At 39.8% G+C, this 20406-nt stretch overlaps 2 protein-coding genes across 12 annotated transcripts in view; one reads left to right on the forward strand and one right to left on the reverse strand.

Moving 5' to 3' along the window:
• Mier1 (MIER1 transcriptional regulator) overlaps nucleotides 1-15527 on the reverse strand; it is a 57194-nt gene extending 41667 nt beyond the window's left edge. Inside the window, exons 1-5 of one of the 11 annotated variants that reach the window (XM_070025772.1) lie at nucleotides 15406-15527; nucleotides 14159-14259; nucleotides 11214-11287; nucleotides 2140-2164; nucleotides 1964-2000 (exon numbers count right to left, since the gene is read on the reverse strand). In XM_070025772.1, the coding sequence (XP_069881873.1) occupies nucleotides 1964-2000; nucleotides 2140-2164; nucleotides 11214-11287; nucleotides 14159-14259; nucleotides 15406-15466 (298 nt within the window). In that variant the 5' untranslated portion in view covers nucleotides 15467-15527. Of the gene's footprint in view, nucleotides 1-1963; nucleotides 2001-2139; nucleotides 2165-9853; nucleotides 10097-11213; nucleotides 11291-14158; nucleotides 14260-15035; nucleotides 15124-15405 lie in introns of those variants that run through there. The other 10 variants (XM_070025773.1, XM_070025775.1, XM_070025782.1 and 7 more) reach the window with 10 other exon arrangements.
• Nucleotides 15528-15674: 147 nt separating this feature from the next.
• The window catches only part of Dnai4 (dynein axonemal intermediate chain 4), a 60948-nt gene continuing 56216 nt past the window's right edge, over nucleotides 15675-20406 (forward strand). Inside the window, exon 1 of the mRNA XM_070025771.1 lies at nucleotides 15675-15832. Coding sequence (XP_069881872.1) covers nucleotides 15786-15832 — 47 coding nt within the window. The 5' untranslated portion in view covers nucleotides 15675-15785. The remainder of the gene's footprint in view (nucleotides 15833-20406) is intronic.

A 20406-nucleotide genomic window follows, 5' to 3' on the forward strand; every position in this document is an offset into this window, starting at 1 on the left:
ATGAATACTAGAATCTTTTTTAATTCTACATCCTAAAAAGGATATGGTGCTATAACAGAGGTTAAATTACTTCCAAGGTCAACCATCCAGAATATACTTTCAAACCAGAAGTTAGAAAGAATGTTAAGTTTCAGACACTGAGTTTCAGAAATGTCACAAAGCTTAAATATACTTTACTCTTAGGTGTATTATAAAAGGGCTTTTTTTCAGGTGGAATAAAAATAAAATTTAGTGTAAAGTTAACATGTTTTTTAGGTGGGAGGGTGGTGTGTGTGTGTGAGGGTGGTGTGTGTGTGTGTGTGTTAACATGTTTTTTAGGGGGGAAGGTGGTGTGTGTGTGTGTGTGTGTGTGCGCGCGCTGGTCCTGGGGCTTGAATTTAAGCTGGACACTGTTCCGGAGCTTTTGTATGAGGGTGGTGTGTGTGTCTGTGTGTGTGTGGGGGGGGGGGTCTGTGTGTGTGTGTTGGTCCTGGGGCTTGAACTTAAGCTGGACACTGTTCCTGAGCTTTTGTGTGAGGGTGGTGTGTGTGTGTGTTGGTCCTGGGGCTTGAACTTAAGCTGGACACTGTTCCTGAGCTTTTTTGCTCCAGGCTAGTGTTCTACCAATTAAGCCACAGCTTCATTCTGGCTTTTTGGTGATTAATTAGAGATAAGAGACTCACAAACTTTCCTGCTTGTGGGGCTTTGAACTGCCATTCTTAGATCTCAGCCTCCTGAATAGCTAGGATTACAGGTGTGAGCTACTGATGCCTAGCTGACCAAGTTTTTAAAAAGAGGTCTGGAAATAATTTAGTTTAACCACAATAGAGCACAATTCCATTTGTATTTAGGAAAAAGGCCCTAGACCATTAAAAAAGGGTTCACGTTAAGCATTAAAATTTTTTCCATGAAATTTAAAACAGAGATTGCTCCAATAATATGTGAAATGCAGCAATGTGGAATGTATCATATTTGAATACTCAATATATGAGATATTTTAAAATAAAACATTACAGTGCCCGAGTGCTCTATTGCCACACTTTTTTACTAGGTTCTTTTTAACCCCATACTGTACACAGAGCATTTTTCAGTTTTTTAATCCAATTTTTGTTTCCTGCAGTTATACGTAAATTCCCAAGTATAAGCTCAACCTCTATGAAAGTATATAGGCATGCTGCTCTACCTTGGTAAAGTTTCTGGAAAGAGAGACAAATAAGTACTTTTTCCTCATTACAACCAATTATTACCAGTTCTGCCAAATGAGGAGAACCCTGTATCTAGATTTTATACAAATGCTCTAAATTCTTTTGTGGCCCAGAATGGTCCAAATACTACAAGTTTGCAACTTCTCAAAGTAAAAGAATCAGAATCGGGCTGGGAAGGTGGCTCAGTAGTAGAGCGCTTGCCTTGCATGCCTGAGGCCTTGGTTCCATTCCTCAGCACCACATAAGCAGAAAAAAAAAAGAAGTGGCGCTGTGGCTCAAATAGTAGAGTGCTAGCCTTGAGCTGAAGGGCTGAGGGACAGCGCCAGAGTTCAGGCCCCACGACTGGACCCCCCCCCAAAAAAAAAAAGAATCATAATCATGTTTTTGGGGGAGAACATACAAATCTGAAATGTAAGGTCAGAAAATACAACTTACACCTAACTCAATTCTAAGAGTAACTTTATTAATTTACAACACTAAATATTTACTTTTACATAATTTGCTGTCCTTCAGTAAATACATTATTTTTCACAAATAAAACATTTTGAATTTCCTTCACAAGCCTACAATTTCTAAGCTAACTGATATCCTTTCAAAAATTAGACTTCATACATAATTCAAAATCAAGCAACAATTGAAAACTATATGAAATACATGAGATAATTAATCAAAATGAGAGAGAGAGAGAAAGAGAGAGAGAGAGGGGGAGAAAGAGAGGGAGAGAGAGAGAGAGAGAAAATCCAAAAATAGTCATGAGGAAGACCTCACAGCAGCCTCACCTGTACTTTCATGGGCAGTCAAACATTTCATCCATTTCTTTTTCCCCAGAGAAAAGAAGCATTCAGAAGAAAAGCAAGTCAGATGATAGTCTAACGCCTCTAGCTTTTATATGCAACTAATAGGACAAATGTTAGTCAAATAGAGATTTAAAAAATATAGAAAAAAAAATACTTACCTGGACTTGAAGACTCAACAGATGGCTGAGGAGAGGAGAAAAGAGACAAATTAGTATTTCTGTACAGTATATCATCACAAACTTCACAGGAACTATTTAACAAGTACTACGACAGTAAAAACTATAGGAAGTTTTAATGTCTGAATTATTGAATACAAATTAAAACTTCCCATATCATCATTTCCCTTCCATTATCTTTAAAGACAGAAAAATCTTAAGTATTCCTGAATCTACAAAGACAACAATATGAATCTGATTCAGATTTTAAAAGAGCTGTGCCTCAAGTGGTACAATGCCAGCATTGAGTGAAAAAGCCAAAAGCCAAGATTGTTTGAATCAAGTCCCAGTTCTGGGGGGAAAAAAAAGAAAAAAGAAAAACTTGGTCTTAAAACATGTGGATTAAGAAGTAGAATTTCAGGTTGTGCAGTTTTCTGAAACAGATTTTTCACTGATGAATATTACAAAAGCAAACAACACACAAAAGTTTGCTAACAAGAAAACTGTTAACTGCTTAGATAAATGAGTTACGAAAAGGGAGGCAGAAATCAAAAATATTTTAAGCAAAAATTATGTTATGAAAAAGCAAAAGGAAAAATAATTAAAATGTTATTTAAGTGCCAAGTACTATGTTAGCCAAATAACATGGTTTTAAGTCAAAGAATTAGCTAACATTCAAGTAAAAGTATAGAGAGGTTATGTTATCTGAGGAAGGTTGCACAGATAACCACTAATTATGTTTCCTTTGCTGTACTACTGCATCTCTTGTAAGTTTGAGCATAAGCAACTAGAAAAGTTAAAGATAAAACTGGTAGCAGCTTTTTTTAGTATCAGTGTGATTTTGTTTTATGTTAATTCAGTTAATTTATAATCATAAACAAGCCATCTTCAGTCATAAATTCCTTTCAAAGGAATTAAATAAAAACTGAGAAGATGCTTAAGCCACTAGGCATGATCGGTGTCCCAGCTACAAAGGAGCCATAAATAGAAAGACTGTATTCTGAAACCAGTCTGGCAACAAACAAATAAGCAAACAAAACAAAGCTCAAAAATCAGCCGGGTACTACTGGTGGCTCATACTTGTATGCCTAGCTACTCAAGAGGCTGAGTTCTGAGGATTGAAGTTTGAAGCCAGCCAAGGCAGGAAAGTCCGTGAGACTCTCATCTCCAATAAAACGCCAAAAAAGCCATTAGTGGAGCTGTGGCTCAAGTGGTAGAGCACTAGCTTTGAGCACAAAAGCTGAGGAAAGCACCCATACCATGAGTTCAAGCCTCCAGGAACCAGCCACACCCACCCACACTTCCCCCATGCCCAACAAACAAAAAATACCAACAAAAATAAAACCCTCAACACCCTATTCAGAAACACACACACACACACACACACACACACACACACGCCCCCAGGAACCAGCCACACCCCCCACACTTCCCCCATGCCCAACAAACAAAAAATACCAACAAAAATAAAACCCTCAACACCCTATTCAGAAACACACACACACACACACACACACACACACACACACACACACACACACACACACACACACACACACACACACACACACACACACACACACACACACACACACACACACACACACACACACACACACACACACACACACACCAACCTAAAGCAAAATGGGCTGGAGGCATGGTTCAAGTTATAGAGCACTTGCTTACCAAGCATGATGCCTTGAGTTCAAACTCTAATACCACCAGGGAAGAAAAAAGGCAGACTCACCAGCACTAAATAATAAATACCTTACTGATTAACATTTTATTGATAGTTACCACTTTAAATTTATGAAAAAGACTCATTTACTTTCTACTCATTAAGATATCACATGTAAAAGTGGTAGCATTTGCAGTTACAAGCCACACAATAGAACAAAGCCCAAAGCTAAGGAAGATCATACTGGAAGGTTTCAAAGACTATGATCTGACTGAAAGTAAATCTAGATTAGCACGGGGAGAGGAATTAGGGATGGTGTGCCTGCAGATATATTTAGTATCTATACATTGTAGTATTTGATATCCAAAATAAAATTTAAATGTATCAGTGTACAAGGCAGGAATGAAATTTGTATTCAAGTTAACTATATTCAAATAAATCACAGATGAGTTGCTGGCATTTGATAATAATTCAAACTGTGAATATATTTTGTTGAAATAAAGTGATTATCTTTTTAGGAGAATGTGAGTTTAGTATCACAATATAAGAGGTTTCAGTGCAGAATGAAGGCAAATTTATTTAGATATAAAAGACAATAGCAAAACTGACTTACATTTATATACCAGTATATACTTTAAAACACATAAGTTACTTGACAATAACCATAAATCTGCTAACAATACCTACGCCCATGTACTTCTTTTTTATAGATTGGTAACCTAGGAATATAAAGCCAACAGATCAAGGCAGACCTTAACAATCCCTAACATTTGTCTTCGTAAGACTCCTTTTATACCTTCCAGAGAAACTATTAAGTATTTTTCTCTTCTTCCTTCTTCCTCATTACTCTCTCTTCTGCAATGGTTTATCAGTTTAAAGCATGTTTAAAATATGAACACAAAATTATCTATGTCTCTTTAGAAACTAGTATCTAAAGTAACAATCACTCTCCAGGGTAACCTGCAACATACGTCTTTTATTACTACAGGGAATCAGAAAGGAAAAGTATAAGGAAAATGAAATAACAAGTAAGCAAGTCTTTATTTAAAATATACTCATAGATTATGGGTAGAAATATGAGTTGTTTCAACCATCCTGGATATCATTTGCCAACTGTCACACTTTAAAGGAGCACAGCAAGTTCTATGTATACCACAAGTGCAAAAAAAAAAAAAAAAAAAGGAAAAACATTGATATCTATCGTTTAACTAGTTAGAAATGATATATAGTTATTCAAAGCAGTGGAACCTACTATAAGTCCATTTAAAAAAAAGACAGAAGTGTTTGGGTTGAAAGGGGGAACTCTAAATTACCCACAAGTAAAAGAAAGTGTAGAACATGAAGTAAACTGAGCTAGAATATGCAGTTTTTTTCCTTAGAAAGCTGCATAAGAATCTATTAATAATACTTCTAAGAAATGGGTCAAGAGGGTTTTTTTTTCTATTTTTCTGTACTGTTGGAATTATTCACTTCCACATTTTTACTTACTCTTTTAATAAGAAAATGTTAATCTTGTTGAATTTTCTTTTATTTTTTTTTCCAGTTTTTAAGAAAGCCTACTATTTGATACTATTTATAAACTATAGTTTTGAAAAATTGTCTTTTTGATACACATTTATTTTATCTGAGATGGCAAACACAATACTAAACAGATATATGTAAAGTGTAATGAGGCTAAATCAACTGAGTTCCACCTTCACCAATACATGGACATGTTTCACTGACAAAGTTGCTAGCAGTTATAACAAATACTCAATGCCTCAAAGGCATTCAAGTATTCTTTTTATCAACATAGTGTAACATGTTTCACAAAGGGAAAATCCGGTAATTTGGGAGAGAACTGTCTCAATGTTCCTCTCAAGCCAATTCCATCACCATTTAATTAACAGTACTGAGCTAACACATCCTTAGGAATGTAGAGGTTAAGTCAGATTCACATAGCAATGGAGACAAGTACAAAAGTTTAAGAGTTAGGGACACTAATCCAGGATGAAAGTAGCAGAAGTACTGTGCCAAAAGTTTGCCATTACACTTACCCTTACAAAATTATGTCATTTAAGTCTGTATTACTATTAGAAATACTATTAGTCTTGGGAATGCTTCTTCAAGTTAAAAGGAGCAGACTGACTACAGTAATAATGGAAAAAAAAGCAAGACATTCAGAAACCTGGGTTCCAGTCTCAATTGTGCCAGAGATTAATTGTCCAATCTACAACAAACTGCATAACTTTAAACAGTTTCACTTTTCTCTATGATGATAATACTTTAGAATTTTGAAGTTTAGTTCAATTTCCTTTAAGACCTAAGTTCTCTACTTTTATTATGAATTGCTCCAAGCACAGCTAAATAGACAAGATTGAATATCTATCTGTCTGTCCATCTATCTATCAATTTTTTTTTTTTTTTTTTTTTTTTTTTTTTGTCGGTCGTGGGGCTTGAACTCTGGGCCTGAGCGCTGTCCCTCAGCTCTTCAGCTCAAGGCGAGCGCTCTACCACTTGAGCTACAACGCCACTTCCGGTTTTCTGGTGGTTTATTGGAGATAGGAGTCTCACGGTCTCTCCTGCCCGGGCTGGCTTTGAACCGCGATCCTCAGATCTCAGCCTCCTGAGTAGCTAGGATTACAGGCGTGAGCCACCAGCGCCCGGCTCTATCAATTTTTTTGAAGGGAGAGGGTTACTGATTTGAACTCGTGGCTTCTATCAGGCACACTACTACCCCTTGAGCCTCACTTTCAGTTCTGAATTTTTTTTTTCTTTAAATTTAGAACTACATGGGAAAGATATCATTTTTTAAGAAGCTGTTCGGTGGTAGTACTTTGTACATTTCTTATCTTCATAAATATAATGGTTATACACGACAGAATAAAGCTCAACAGAGTAGTCTCCAAGCAAGTTTAAGTCAGTGCAATGTATTTTGAAACCATGTGGATTAAAAAAAAAATATATATATATATACATATATATGGACATGTTTGGAATATGAAGCACAAAATTTCTATATAGCTGTTCACTTTTCAGAAAGACATACTTACACTCAAATGGAAGTATTTTTTAAATTATTTGGGAAGTTAGTTTTGTTTACTAGAATGATCTGACAGTAATTTACTTCTTTATTCCTTCCACCAAACCTTCCTCCGCAAGGTTATCAAGTACTTTGACTTTTACTCTTTTTAAGACTTTGATGCAACACTGAAGTTCTTGGCTACTTTGGATAAAACCCCTAATAGCTCTGAAATATAAAATCTAAAAAATTCATTGTCAGTATGGAGATTAAAGCTTAAATCAACTGCAGTGAAACAAGATTTTGAAAACAAAACAAAAACCACAATCCTACTTCCTTAAAAACTAAAATCCAAGTACATTAATGTTAAGCAAGGAAGCTGCTTTTCAGACACATATGATAGCAAATAAAAACGTTTATGTATCAGTTTTGAACATAATAATGTACTTTAATATACTAAGCTAATCTGTTAAAAATGTTTTCTCTTTATATTACAGAAATGTAGCTCAATGAAAAAGACAGGCCCTGCACTGGTATATGGCTTTTTGTTTTCCTTAAGAAGTCTTACATGTTTACAAACTCTGAAACAAATGACAAATTAATCATTCCCAATGGTATCTACATCACATTCCTTATAAACCCAAAGGATCAACTATTTCTTCTTTCTTTTCCTCTTAAAATGTGATTACCCTATAATTTCCATTCTTTAAGTGTCTCCTTTTAGGAGGGTGGGAAATAATCTTAAGAGACAAACAATGAGCATTAAGGAAATATGCTCTTCTAACATATTAAATGTTTTCAGTGTTATCACAACTGAAGAGCCATTAAATCCCAATTTATTAAGAGGATCATATCAAGTAAGAAAAATGTGTATATTTTTATTACATCTAAAGAAATTTGTATTCTAAAATACAAAAGGTCAGTCATTCTTAAGCAGGAAACAACAAAAACCCCAAAAGTATACCTACGTTTGTGTGGAGACATTCTTTTTCAATAACCTTCAATGTCCCCCTCACTTTTATCAAGTACTGTGAGTAGTTTTAAACCAAGCATTCTCCTTCATCTATTTTTAAGCTCATCTTAAAAATTACCCCAATTATTACAGTATTGACACAAGGAAAAATTAATTTTCACTTTACTGGACATCTTGCCTTCAAGAGTACAGAAATTAAAGTTCAAGCCACTACGAGCAGCACAATATATAGAGCATATATGGTACCATATTTTATGTACACATATATATGCATACGTGTATATATAGCACACTGCTGTTTATCTAATGAGTATTCACTGAAAGGGGGTCCACTGAAAACTAATTGTAAATCCAGTTTACTAAAGGTAAATCCAGTTACATAATACTCCTTTCCCTTATATAGGAAGAAAAGTAATACAAGGATAAGATTCTCACAAGAAAAGTCTCAGTATACTGAAGTGTTTGGTCGTAGTGAAGCCAAATGTTACTGCTAACTTTCTGCCTTGAAACACATTTAACCTTAAAAAACTTGAAGAAACAAAATAAATCTAAGAAAATTTAGCTGCAAATCAGAAACGTTAAATATTTTAAAAAGCATACTGGCAGCAAACATTCCAGCTACACTAAAATCTTTTCCTCCTTGAATAGTAAATTCACCAGGACACAAATACAAAGCCAGTTGCCTTAAAAGAAGCAGAAATAACATACTAACAGCGATTCTAGAAAACCTTTACAAGTCTCTCCATTTGGCCTCCATTATCTAACCATGTTTCTGTATTTATTCCAGGGTTTAAAAATGATATTACGGTATCGAAAAAAAGTATCCACCACTGACTTCACTTAGCAAATAAAGGAGTTGAAAACGAGAGGGAACCGGGGTATTAAATAAAATATACTTCCTGAATCTACTTTTAGGTTTTATTGGAATCATGAAATCACGGAGTCGTGGAGTCTACAAAAGTAATGCCTTATGAACACAACATTTAAGAGTGGCTTATCTCAAAGGAGACAGAACATTCCAAATATATCATTTCAGACTTCAGAAATAAAGAATAACGAAATTCTTTCACAGACAAGAAAACTGGTAAACAAACTCCACGAAGCTGATGGCCAAAGGCTTAAACCAGAAGCAAAACCGAAATTTCCAATTACATGTACTAAGTTCTACTTAATCATATAATCATAGACCAACAGTGGTTGTTTGCCCACCCAATTTTGAGGGCCACACATACACAAGATCTGCCGTAGAAGAAAGGGGCTTTGGGAACTTGTTGGGGGGGGGGAGCGGGCAGGGCTGGGGACTGTGGCCCAGTGGCAGTGATTGCCTAACGTGAGCAGGACCCTTGGGTTTCATACCAAGATCACACCGAAAAAGAAAACGAGTGAAGAAAACGTTTTCCACGAAATGCTTCCTTCAAGAAAAGGAAAATGTAAGATAGTGACCTAGGAAGCAGCGTTAATTTGAGAGGGAGAGAGGGAAAGGTGGGTCGGGGGCGTGGGCAGGGGTGGCTCGGGTCTGGGAGGCAGAGCGGGACGGCTGGCAGCCCGCTCGGAGGGCTGGGAGGGCCGGGCGGCGGCTCCGGAGGGGGCTGCGGAGGGGGCTCCGCGGGCAGCCTCAGGTGCTCCCCGGCGGACGCGGTGTCAGCGGCGCACGGGGGGGGGGGGGGGTGACGCCGAAGGGCGCAACAGCATCCCGGCCCGGGAAGGAAGAAACTTCGCGGGCAGAGCGCTGGGTCCTCCCTCGGCCCCGACCACCGCCCGGCAAAGTTGCGCCACAGAGAGCGAGCGTCCACCGCCCCCCCCCACGCACCCCGTGACTACGCAGCGCCCAGCCCTTCAAAGTGCCCCCCAACTCCAACTACGCGTCCGCTGCCTCCAGACCTGGACCGGTCCCAACTAAGTTCCGAGCAAAGCTCCCGCCTGAGCACGGCCGGGCGGACAACAGGTGGGCAGCGGCGCCGGCAGGGCCGGGCCTCTCCTGGCCAGGCCCACTCCACTCCTCCCCGGCCAGGGCCCGGGGGCGCCCGGCTCCGGGACGGGGAGGGGGAGCTCGCTCCCTTACCTCCGCCATGTTTGCCGTACTGCCGGGTCACATCTCCGCGGCGGCCGCGGCTGGGTCACGGCCAGAACCCGGATGTGAGAGTCGGCAGCGGGACTCCAGCCACCGCTGTCTCTGCCGCTCCCGCCGCCCCAGCGGGAACGCGCAGGAGCCGCCCGAGCGCGCGCCCGCCACACCCCACTCCGCCCCCTCGCGGAACCCCGGCTAGGATGCAATGGAGGGAAAAGGCCGGCGAGGACGCGCAGAAGCGGACGCACGCGGGCCCGCAGAAAGGCGGAGCCAAGGTGGGTGTGGGGAAGGGGGCTCCCAGGCTCAGCGCCCCGGCCCAGGAAGCCCCGGGAGGGGGAGCTCGAGCTCCAGGAGGCCTGTGGGGAGCAGCGAGGTCAAGGGGGGGGGGGAGCCTCATCCTGCATTTAACAGCAAGGGGAAAAACACGATCTATTTTACAAGCCAGTGGTTTTTGAAGTGCATTTGCTGGAAACGGATGTTGCCCGGCCCCGACGGCCGCGCGAACTGCGCTTTGAAAGCGGTTATCCCTGGACAGATTGCAATTCTCGGTGGGAAATATAAAATCCCATATCCCCAAACCTTGGCCGCAGCAAAGATTAAGAAAAGGGTCTGTTGGGGAGTCTACCATTCCCAGATCTCACTTTGTGATGCCAGTAGCAGCATCATTGTGCCCAGCTTCAATTTTTTTTTTCACAACCAAACAAAACGATTTTTTTAAAAAAACCTGCTTTAAATGGATATAAATAACTCCAACTTGACTTGAATGGAGGGATAACTTCCTTCTTCGTAATGCCTAAAATGCCTGCAAGAGTCTGTTTTAATGTATTACCTTAAGAGTTGCCAATTGGCTCTGGCTGATGAATGCCAGGGCCAATGACTTCAAAGTAACAAGCAGACTTCATTCCTATTTACTATGGTAGAAGCTAATACAAAGGTAATATTAAAACCAGCAGGGAGGTATTTTACTAAGCCAAAAGTTTAGAAGTCTTATTTTTAAAAGACCAGTTTTGCGCCCTCGAATCCTGAATTATTATTCTTAATGCAGTTTTAAAAATGATTACTAAAGTCAAACATCTGGGTGATATTCATTCCCTCTAAATAACATACCAATGTTAAAATACATGGCATAAACGTGTACATACACAGTTTTTCTTAAAGTTCATAATTATAGTGCAATATTGAGGAATGCTATTTTCTTAAATTTCTATTCCCTTAGAATTCTAGACTCTATCAAGCATTTTCCTATTTCCAAAAAAGCCAACATTAACTTAAAACTCATGCTCAATAATAATTTGAGTATGAATAAACTGCATTTACAGGCACATGAAGTAGCTGCTAAGTGAAAGGACATTACCTGGTAATTTGACAGGAAAAGAGTCCCCAGACAGTCTGTAAACCAATTAAACATAAACATCTGATGCACATTTTCTACTGAAAGAAAAGCAAGGGAAAGAAGAGAAAGGAAAACTTTAAGGTACCCAAATCTACAAACAATGTTTACCACAACTGTACTGTATAGTATTTTCATTTTATTTTAAGTGTTGTTTCTTTCTCTCTTTTTTTTTTTTTTTTTGCCAGTCCTAGAGCTTCAACTCAGGGCCTGGGCACTATCCTTGAGCCTCTCTGTGTTCAAGGCTAGCACTCTACCACTTGAGCCACCACTTTCAGCCCTTTCTGTTTATGTGGTACTGAGGAATCGAACCCAGGGCTTCATGCATACTAGGCAAGCACTATACCACTAAGCCACATTCCCAGCCCTTTAATTTTTTTTTAAAAAGGATTTTTTGAGGGAATAAATATTTTAGCACATGTATAGAATTTCTAAGAGTTACCCTGTGAATTATGTTAGTACTTTTGACTTGAAATAAAGTAACTTTTCACTTGACACATTTAAGAGCTGAAGCCAAAGAAGAATGTGATTGGACCTGATGTGGATATAGACAAAATCCCTAAGTGCTCAGAAGTAGAAAGGAAGGCTTCATGCCAGGGGAATGAAGTAAGATCGCCCACTAAAGTAAGTTTGTATGGAACTGAGCCAGCTACCAATGGGAAAACTAAGAGTTGTTGAAATATAAAGTATAAGAATAACTTGGTTAGGTCCAGTCAATCTTTGATTCTTCACTTAAACAATCAACACAAATCCCAACTGGAATAAAGAGCAGATCAGGTCCCCTAAACTACTGAATCTTGAAAAGTAGAAAATTCAGTCAGAACCATTTTTGAGTGGGTAATTATCTTACTATTAAGTAGCATTCAAATTTATTAATATTATGATCAATGTTACTAACTTTAAATGGTAATATTGTTTAGGGGTAAAAATCCTATTTTTCTTTCTCTTTTTTTAGAAAATAGACGTGGCTTCTGGAGTTTTTTTTAGGCAAGAAGCAGCTGCTTTAATACTGTAAGGCACAGGTAACACACTACTAAGGAATTTAGAATACTTTCATTCTCTTTTATACTACTGATACGCCTATCTTTAAATTTTTCAGGAGCCATCATAATTTAAATGAAGTCTTTCTTAAAACTCTTAGGTATCAAATGTGTAAAAAGCAGTGACTGGTCATAGAATCCTAGTTTTAGATGGGCCTTTAATCAGTTTTACCCAGTGGAGTTAGGAATCCTTCAGAATGCTTCGGCTACTAGCCTTTTTCTCCCTTTGTTAAATGCCTTCAATGACTTACTAAAACTCTTATTAAAGAAGCTTGTCTTTTTACTAAAACAGTTCTAATGTTTGGAACAGTAATCCTTTTAGTAGGCTAGAATCTACCTCCTTGTTATGTTCATCCTTTACCCTCAGTTCCTTCAGCACTTTGTATTAACTGAACAGAAATCTTTATTGAAACACAATCTGGGTTATACTTGCATTACAAAAAAAAAATATCTTTTTACAGGACATGATAGAGCTAAAGGCATTGAACAGTTCATTAATTATGATCTGTTCAGTACTATTACTTCTTCTGTTATTTATTAATCCAAAATAGTAGCTTTATTAGAATTATGTAGTAAAATGTTTAAGATTAAGTTAAAAAGTATGGTAAATACCAATTTTATATGAGGTTGGTGGGTTTATGTCCCAACATAAAAAAAAACACATTATAAAAAGCCTGAATAAATGCCTCATCTCTTGTCCCCATTCCTAAATGCCTCCTTGTAGAAATGGCTCAAATGGTAGAGAGCCAGCATTGAGCAAAAATGCCAAATAAGAGCCTGAGGCCCCGAGTTCAAGACCCAGTACATATACAAGCAAATAAAAAACTAACGGCATCCTTGCTTTCAAGCAAACCAAAACTAATTTTTACCACATTAAGCTACTCAGAACTGCTATTATATTGGGAATTTGCTGGATCAATTTACTGAATCCTACATTCAAAATGATTAAATGATTTTCATAGCAGCTATAAAGCACATACACATAGATCCCTCATATTTCATTTTGCTTTTCATGTCACTATTTTCCTTTAGTCAGTACCTTAAACTAGCCAGTAAATAAACTTGACAGTTTACATGTCTAATAAATGTGACATTTTATTCAGTGTCAACAATTCAATCACTATATATATATTTGTGCCATATAAACATATCTGTTTATGCAACTGAAAGTTACTTGCAAAATACATCATAAAAATGTTTTTAACAATTTTAACTGTGGGTCTGATTGACTGAAATAGGTGAACATAAGTAAAGCACTAAAAATGAGGTTTAAATCTAATAATTTTTGGGGTCCATAGCTCCTTTTTTGAAATTATTTTGTAAACTCCTAAAATTTGTATCTAAAAAGTGACAGCCCCACACGGGATCTTCAAGATACAGAGGTAAAAATTAGTCTTGATGAAAATGCTTATATACTTTTAAAACACCATATTTTTAAGGCCATTTTAGCCAAAGTGAGTTTTCCTTTAGTAGACAGAATGCAGGTTACAATAATGCATTACATTTGGGAACTGGCATTTACACCTGCATCTACAATAATACACATCATCTTTATGTTAAACATTTTTTTTATTAATGTCAGCCTAAAATACTTATATAGCCTTTTAGTTCTTCAAAGAGAAGTTCTGGATTTTCACTTTATAATTTTTACAGTTTTATCCAGGGCTCCACTTCATCAGTATATTACAAACTGATATGTTTATAGTTCATACATTGTTAATGTTATCTTTATATCACCACATTCTGGGAATTATTGACCCATTAACTGTTCTCCAACATTGGAACATACAGAATAATAATATGATTCTTGTATCATTTGAGGGAATTTGAATTTTCCCTCCCTTAATCTCCAAGTGTGCCCCTGCCTACCAGCATCACATCCGTCTTGTCTGCATTGAATCTCAACCAGTTGGATCTTAACCACGTCCGAAACTCAGCCAGGCACTGGGAGAATCGAGCCACCACACCATCTGGATTAAAGGAGAGAAAGCCTCAGTAGCAACGAGACAAACCATCGTATCACAAGCTCACATTCACCCTGTCTTATTTTTTTTTTAAAGATGGCTTGTACTGTTACTAAACGCATATTATTTTTTAAAGAAGGCTTGGAACTAGGTCAAGGACCCCAAGGCAATTTTTAAAAAATATTAATGAACCTTGAGCCATGCAATTTGTCGCCAATGGTAAAGGAATAAAAGCAACCCAATCCACATGTTGCTGCACGTCAACCGTGAGTGAAGCAAGAGGGCTCAATCAACTCCAGGTTATCTAAGCTCAAGTGGCCTGAGTAGCTAGGCCGGTCATATATAATTCTTCTGCAAAATCACACAATTTTAGCATTGGAGGAAGTTTTAAACAGGGAGAACTGAAGCCCAAGGAGGGGTAGGTGACTCGCCCAAGGTCATATGGGTTGGCAAGGACCGCAGATGGGCTGCAGTCCAGGCTTGTCTCCCGTGCCAAGCTAAAAGGACAAGGCTCCTCAAAGGCGGGAGGGACAAGATGGGAGGAGCTCGATCCCTCACAGCAAAGCCCTCTTCGATCGTCTCGCTTCCTTCCCCTCCCGTTCAGAGGGCAGACCGGCCCAGGATCCCGCTGCCTCGGTGCAAACGGGAACCTCCCCGCAAGGCTGGACCACAACTGGAGGAAATACAAGGGAAAAGAGGTGGAGTCACCGGGGACTTGTCACTTAGACACACCCCGGGCCGGGGTCCAGAGTCCACAGGAGAGAGGGGCGAGGCGAACTCACTCCGCAGCGGATTTTCAGCCCGCAGCGGACGGCCAGGGAAATCCGCGTTGCCGCTGCTGCTGCTGCTACCACCGCCGCCGCCACCACCGTCACCGCAAAGGCAAAAAGACCCGGCTGCAGCCCCGAGGCGACGGCAGGAAGCTGCGCATGCGCCCCACGGCAGCAGACGCCCCCCCCCCCCCATCCCTCAGCGCGGCCCGCCAGGCAAGCGCGTTCTCCGGAAGCCCCGCCCCGGAAGTACAAGGTCTTCCGGGAGGCGCTCTGAGGTGGGGGGAGGGGAGGGAGAGAAAGGGGACTGAGGACACCTCCGGAGCCCCTCACCCCAAACGCGAGTAGGAGCGGGGAGATGGGTTGTGGAGGCTGCACTTACAGCCGCCGCCGCCGCCGCCTCCTTCGCTGCTCCCGCCACCGCCTGAAGAAGCCCCATCCATCCGCCTGCAGCCGGGAGACTCAGAGCCTGGGAGGGGCCTGGGGCCCGGGCCGCCCGCCTCCGCCTTCTCGTCGTCGTCCGGAGCGTCCTCCGGCTCCACCAACCCTCTGCCCTCCCCTCCGCCTCCGCCCTCCTCCCCGGCCTCGAGCCGCCAGCCAACCGCGCGGCCGCTTGTTGAACCAGGCCTCCCCGGTCTCCATGGCGCCCGGCAAACATTCCCGGGCGTCCGCCTCAGCCGCTCGCCTCGCCGCCGGCGGGGCTGGGACTCGCGGAACAGCTCGGAAAGGGGGCGTCCGGCCGCCCCCCAGCCCTCGGCCACCATGCAAAGCTCTTCGACCGACAGCCGCAAGCAAGCAAATGCCACCTTGTAAGTTGCGGCGCCGAAACCAGTCATCTCGCGTGGGGCCCGGAGGGAGCCTGCTAGGTCCTTCCCGTGGATTTGGAAAGGGATTGCCTGACTGCATCGTCTGGGTTCCGAGGGCAGCCTTCCAAAGCTCCCGGGCGCCCACGGCTCTTTCTTGGTCTTAAAGCCCTTCTGCCGTTGCCCTAGCAAAACCCCGGTTTGTTTGGGGCTACCCTTCCTCTTTTCTTCGCCCAGTCTGCAGTCTTCGGACTTGATTTTCCAGGCTGTCTGTGCTGGATGCCAGGTGCCCCAGACTGCAGACCGAACGTTTGGGTAGCAGAAGGTTTTTCTGCCCTCTCCGCGATACCGTTCCACCGTAAAATGCTTTCCTCCTTAAAACATTCCAGGAGCCCAGGGGGAAAAAAATCATAACAGCTGTGCGGACTTGACTGTTCCTTGGGGCTGCTCACTTAAAAGTTTCCCACACCTCCAAGTCGCTTTTGTTCCCTTCAGACACTCAACATGTTTTCTACAGGCTCTTCCTGCTCAGTTAAGGACGTGAAGAAAACCTCACATTCACAGTCACAAACACTTTTCTGTTGTTGTTGTTTTTTGATGGGAAAACCTTTTTCTCTGCCCACACCCGTAATCCAAGCTACTCAAAGATCTGAAGTTCCAAGTCAGATATTAAGACTGTCATCTCTAATTAGTCACCTAAAAGCCAAAAGTGGAGCAGGGCTCCAGTAGTAGACCCTTAAGCAAAAAACTTAAGGCGCTGACTTGGAATCCCAATATTAGCACCAAATTAAAAGGATTTGTGAAAGTCAATTAAGAGCAAATAATCAAATACAGTTAGAGCTTTTGTTCTTAACTGACTCCACAAACAGCTTTGATCTACGTGATCACTTCTTGACTTATCAATACTTCCTTTGGGCATGGGACACCACTTATCCCTAGATCTTCCCTTGATTCAGGGCTACTTCTTTTCAGAATATTTTATAGATACCTATTCATCTCTCCCATGAATACATATCAAGGATTGTGTGGTCTTAACTTCATTATCACTTTGTGCCTTTAAAAGTCTTGCATTCTTGTGATTCATAAGGTGGTTTTGTTTTGTTTTTGTCGGTCATGGGGCTTGAACTCTGGGCCTGGGTGCTGTCCCTCAGCTCTAAAGCTCAAGACAAGAGCTCTACCACTTGAGCCACAGGGCCACATCTGGTTTTCTGGTGGCTAATTTGAGATAAGAGTCTCACAGAGGGCTGGGAAGGTGGCTCAGTGGTAGAGCGCTTGCCTTGCATGCTCAAAGCCCTGGGTTCGATTCCTCAGCACCACATAAGTAAAAAAGAAAAAAGCCAGAAGTGGCGCTGTGGCTCAAGTGGTAGAGCGCTAGCCTTGAGCTGAAGAGCTGAGGGACAGCGCCCAGGCCCAGAGTTCAGGCCCCATGACCGGATCCAAAAAAAAAAAAAAAGTCTCACGGATTTTCCTGCCCGGTCTGGCTATCCTTCTGAGTATCTAGGATTACAGGTGTCAGCCAGGGCTCCCATCGGATTCATAAGTTTTTAACTCCAGTAAAGACCTCGCCCAAGGAAACACTTAAAATATTTGTAACATCTACATTAAAAAGTTAATATGCATCTCAAAATTATATCTTAAATGGAATTTAAGATACCTCTTATCTCACTGCGGAAATTTCAAGTAGAAATTATGTAAGTAACTGTCCTATTGTGTAGCTGCCTGCTCTCCTTGTCAGCACCTTCAGTACAGTAATTAGTACAGCTTTTCTGCTCAAAACCTTGAAGTTTGCCCCATTTCTCTTGGCATAAATGCTCACATTTTTACAGGTTCCAACAGGATCTGGGTTTTGGACTCTTCACCTGAGGTAATGACACTCTATAGGGGTTATTCCAAATCACAGTTACACGCTTCCCATTTCTGGCTCAGAGCATTTGTTGTTTGTACCCCAGATAATCTTATGAGATAATTTTCTAATGTCACTGTATATAGAACAATACTTTCTCCTCACTTTTCAATCTTGTACTCTTTTTGTTTGTTTATGTAGGATTTATCTCCACTGGTATTATGTACCTATGTATTATAGGACAGAGATTTTCTATTCACTACTGTATGTACTGCCTATAATAAAGAATATGCTTAATATTTGTTGGCTGAACAAAGTAATGAATGAGGATGTACCTCAGATACTATTGTCTGTTTTTGTTTTTGTTTTTTTTAAGTGGAAATCCCGAGATGGAACAATTCATGTGAATTGAAACAGACAATCCACAGTAGCTGAGTGCTGTTAAAAAGTTCCTTTGGGAATTTTTTAAATGCCATTCATTTAGGTTTACTATTAAGGCAAAGATATAGTGGGAAATAGTATAACTTTTACTTTTTGAGGTAGGTATATTATCGAAAAGTTTCAAACACTAAATTTTGCAACAAATTGAATTGACTTAAGGATCTTCCCTTCATTCTTCTCTTAACAGTTTATTCCTCATCTTGTAAAAGATCTTGAAATTTTGTCAACTTAATATGTTTACTTCAGTTCTTCCTATTAGATTCTTTCCATTGGCTTCACAATGTAAGACAAAGCTATTATAGTGAAAGTCACTAATTCATTTTGTCACCCCTTTCTCTTCCCAGGTTCTTTATTCTAAATCCTTACCTGTTCTTTTTTCCTTTTTCTTTTCCATATATTTACATATCTTTGCATATTATCCACTTGTTCTACTAGACTTTCCAGCATATTAACTAAACCTATTTCATACTAATGGTCTGAAAAGTGCAAACTTTGTGCCTTATCTGAGTATGATTCTATTGCTTGTTTTCTCTCTTCATACTGCTTTGTTGACTTTTAATTTTTTGTTGAAAATACAACATTGTATGAGCTTTTGGTGGATTTTTGTGTTTGTGTGGCTAGGAATTAGGCTATATTTACTTTTTGCCATAGGTGTGTCTAAGGTTTCAATTTCCTCAAATGTCTTTTTTGTTGTTGTTTCTTTTTTCATTTCCCTTGGAGACTCCTTAAATAAGAGACTGACCTTGCAGTTCTTTCAGCTATAATTCCTTTTTATGCAGGAGCTTTACAGATGTGGCAATAAGGTGCAGGAAGGAGGGATTCATTCCATAAAATAACGAGGTCTCTTTTTAGTGGGCCTTTATCCTTATCCTTGAGATGTGACTTTTACAAGTGTTCTTAACATTTTTTTTTTTAAGTAGGAAAGGATGGCTAATTGGGTTAGTTACTTCCTTTCACCATGTCAGATGTTGGCAAAGGTTGATTAGGCACTAATAAAACAGTATTCCTTGGGTATAGATGTTTACTATGGAAAACAGAATGTTCTAGGTATATTTGAGAATTATTGTTTTCCATCTACCTTCTAGACTCCTGAGCAATTTTTCTTTGATTTTCATCCTGAAAACCTGGTAGGTGTCTAGAGATAAAATGGAAAATGTGGAAGTATCCTAAGGCTGAGGGTCTAGAATCTTTTGTTTCTCAAGCTAGCCCGCACGCTACAGATTAGTCATTTAGTTTTTAAGTTTTCTGATCTCTTTGTGGCTCATGTGGTAATTTCTGCTCCCTGTAAGCTCCCTGTAAGATTTTTCCTTTTTTCATAAATCTTTCCAGTGTCAGTAGTTGCTTACCTTGGGATGTGATAATTTCCACTTTATTTAGCCTTTTGTGAGAATAATAATAATAATGATTTTTAAAGTCTTTTCATAATGAATGGGCAGTAGAAAGAAGTCTGTTAATTTCTTTTATAATCTCTTCTCGTCATTGCTTCATTACCTAATGTAGAAGCTACTCATAGATGTGTAATTGTAATAAAGGTTTCAAAAGTGACCATATTCTGTGTGCTTTCTTTTATGTTTGAATTTTGTGAAATGGCTCATCTGTTTGTTTCCTCTTCCATTCTGCCTCCAATTTCTCTCCTTGACCCTATTACTTTCCTTTTATTTCTTTAGATTTTTTTTATTGTAGGACTGAGTTCTTTATCTCCATGGTAAAATTTCACATCTTAAATTTCAGAAGCTGAAATTTATTCTTGCTTTTTCAGCTCCCAAACACATAGCTCTACCAGGATATCATTTGCTGATGTCTAAAATGGAATGTGTCTAGAATTTTTTTTCTTTTCTTTAGAAGGAAAATGTAACTATCATTCTAATGCTGTGAAGGGAAGGCAGTATGATTAACTTCCATTTCCAGTGAAAGAAAGAAACAGATTAAAAAAGTTGCCCAAGGATGCATATAGCCTCTGAGTTACTGGATAAACTGGGGCATTTCAATTGGCCATGTTTAACTTCCCTTACACTCATGTTTAATGAGCCACTTAAACATGGTTATTATATTTCTCATATGCTACAATAAGAATTAGACCAAAGACATGGCTCAAGTGGTAGAGCCAGCCAAGCAAGCTAGTTAGGTATATGTTCAGACCATAGTACTAGCAAAAATACCAGTACAATGATAAATAGATTGTAGATATATATTTTTCAATTAAAATTATTTTGTAAAGATGATGTACATAAGGGTTATAGTTATGTAAGCCAGGTAATAAGTACATTTCTTTTTTGATGTTCACTCACGCTGGGTG

This window comes from Dipodomys merriami, unplaced genomic scaffold (genome assembly GCF_024711535.1).
Source record: "Dipodomys merriami isolate MVZ:Mamm:240054 unplaced genomic scaffold, mDipMer1.0.p SCAF_172, whole genome shotgun sequence".
Lineage (NCBI taxonomy): Eukaryota > Metazoa > Chordata > Mammalia > Rodentia > Heteromyidae > Dipodomys > Dipodomys merriami.